Source organism: Arachis stenosperma, chromosome 9, assembly GCF_014773155.1.
Source record: "Arachis stenosperma cultivar V10309 chromosome 9, arast.V10309.gnm1.PFL2, whole genome shotgun sequence".
Lineage (NCBI taxonomy): Eukaryota > Viridiplantae > Streptophyta > Magnoliopsida > Fabales > Fabaceae > Arachis > Arachis stenosperma.
The window spans coordinates 145649279-145651431 of record NC_080385.1 but is presented as its reverse complement, the minus strand read 5'-3'; the positions used below and the strand labels follow the sequence as shown (position 1 = coordinate 145651431).

Below are 2153 nucleotides of genomic sequence, written 5' to 3'. Positions count from 1 at the left end.
TCCCAGAAAAGACGAGGGATCCAGGAAGCTTCCGTTTTTATTTATATATACATTTCTTCCTGGACCATTATTTCCGAGACTGTATTGCGTAAAACAAATTCAATTAATAAAGGTGATATTCAAGTTGACCATTACAATCAACCAAGACTACTTCAGATATTTTATTAAAAAATCTCTTATTTGAACTTGGTGAACAAGCCACATAGATGACTGAGCTCGCACGATATAAAGAGAGCAAGAGTGAGGAGGTGACACAACACAAAAATGGAAGATTTGAAATTGCATGGATTTTGGTATAGCCCCTTTACGATGAGGGTGGTATGGAGCCTGAAGTTGAAGGGTCTAGCATATGAGAACATTGAAGAAGATCGCTATAATAAGAGTCCTCAACTTCTAGAATACAACCCTGTGCATAAGAAGACTCCAGTGCTTGTTCATGGTGGAAAACCCATTTGTGAGTCCATGATCATTGTTCAATACATTGATGAGTTATGGCCACAGAATCCATTGGTCCCTCATGATCCCTATGACAGAGCTCAAGCAAGGTTTTGGGTTGCATATTCTGAACAACTGGTAAGAGTTTAGAAACTATTATTTGTGTTTGTTAGTGCTTTCAACTCCTTGGATACGATTGGATATTGCAAATATGGAAATAAAAGTTTATTTTGTTTCAAGATAAAAATTAATGTATGAAAATTTTATATTTTTCCATTCCCTGTCTTATCATTTTTATATCAAATATAAAATTCAATTACAATCTTTGAACTAACAATGTTAGCAAGAACTTTTTGGCGCTTGATCCCTAACAAGATTCTAGCTTTCTATGTACAAATAATAATTATATCGATTTAATGTCGTCAATAATTAATGGATTAACGTTTATACTAGGTTCCTGCACTGCCAGCACTCATCCGAAGCACTACGCCTGAGGAGAAAGAGAAGGCTGTAGAAATGATCTGGGGAAATTTCAAAGTCCTTGAAGATCATTGCTTAGCGGATAAGAGGAAATTCTTTGGTGGGGACAAAATTAACATGGTGGACATAGCTATTGGATCACTCTTAACAGTTTTTGTGACTGCAGAAGATATTAAACAAGTGAAGATCCTAGTAGCTGAAAAGTTCCCTCTCATACATTTATGGTTCGATAATTTCAAGAATGCCCCCGTCATCAAAGAAAACTTTCCTGATAGGGAGAAAATGGTGGCTACTCTAAAGCCTATCTTGGAGAGGATGTTGGCATCTTCCTAAGAAGTCATCATCACTATGCTTGTTTCTTTATATTCCCAAACTCCAACCTTTTGTTGTGTTAGTCTTACTGAACTTGTAAGTTAGATACAATAAGAGTTTGAGTTTACTGTTTTTCCTAAAATAATGAATTAGGTTTCCTTTTAAATCATTCTCAAACCTCTTACTCTTAGAATTAGGTTGGAATATGTTATGTAACATGTGGATTTAAAAAGTTTTTTCCATTTAGTAGAATTTGGTTTACTTCTTATAATATATCAATACTTTTACTAGTGAATTTAGTTTAATTCTAATATGAATTAGTTTTAATCATAATTTTTTATTGTTGACGGAGGCTCATGACTGTGAGTCAAAAATTTACCATAAAATTATAACGAATGGTGTTGCGAAGAATGGCGTTACGAAAAATAGCAAAAATGACAAATTACCTAAAAAATATACATATATATACAAAAAAAACATGTAAAAAAATTATAAATATAATAAACTATAAAATTTATCTATATAAGCAATTTTTTATCATAAAACATTTAATTAATGTAGCAAATATAGTAACAAATTTAATAAATAAACATAATATCAAGTGTAAATCATAATTCAAAAGTCATAAGCAAATCATAAAATAAACGACATAAAATATAAAAATTATAAATCATCTTGTACATTCTAGTTCTTATCAAATTCATTTTAATTATCACAAAAACTACAAATAAACCACACAATCAATTATCATCAACTGCAGTAAATGATTGATGATAATTATGAAATTGGTTTGACAATAAAAAAGAATAAGTGAAAGAGAGATTGTGTAAGCAAAAAAAAATTGGAGATACAAAAAAATTAAAATTTGTCTAATTATAAATGTTAAATAAAGTAAATTTTAGTTAATTTTGGCTAAATTTTTTTTA

At 30.4% G+C, this 2153-nt stretch overlaps 1 protein-coding gene across 1 annotated transcript; it reads left to right on the top strand.

Moving 5' to 3' along the window:
• The first annotated feature begins 209 nt into the window (after window positions 1-209).
• On the top strand, window positions 210-1479 carry LOC130950810 (probable glutathione S-transferase). The gene is made up of 2 exons (XM_057879399.1): window positions 210-573; window positions 889-1479. The coding sequence occupies exons 1-2, from the start codon at window positions 265-267 to the stop codon at window positions 1246-1248; spliced, it is 669 nt and encodes a 222-aa protein (XP_057735382.1). The 5' UTR covers window positions 210-264; the 3' UTR covers window positions 1249-1479.
• The last annotated feature ends 674 nt before the right edge of the window (window positions 1480-2153 follow it).

Coding starts and splice junctions, on each gene's coding strand:
- LOC130950810 (XM_057879399.1), top strand. CDS start 265: ATGGAAGATTTGAAATTGCATGGATTTTGGTATAGCCCCTTTACGATG. Junction 574..888: donor TTGCATATTCTGAACAACTG/GTAAGAGTTTAG, acceptor CGTTTATACTAG/GTTCCTGCACTGCCAGCACT.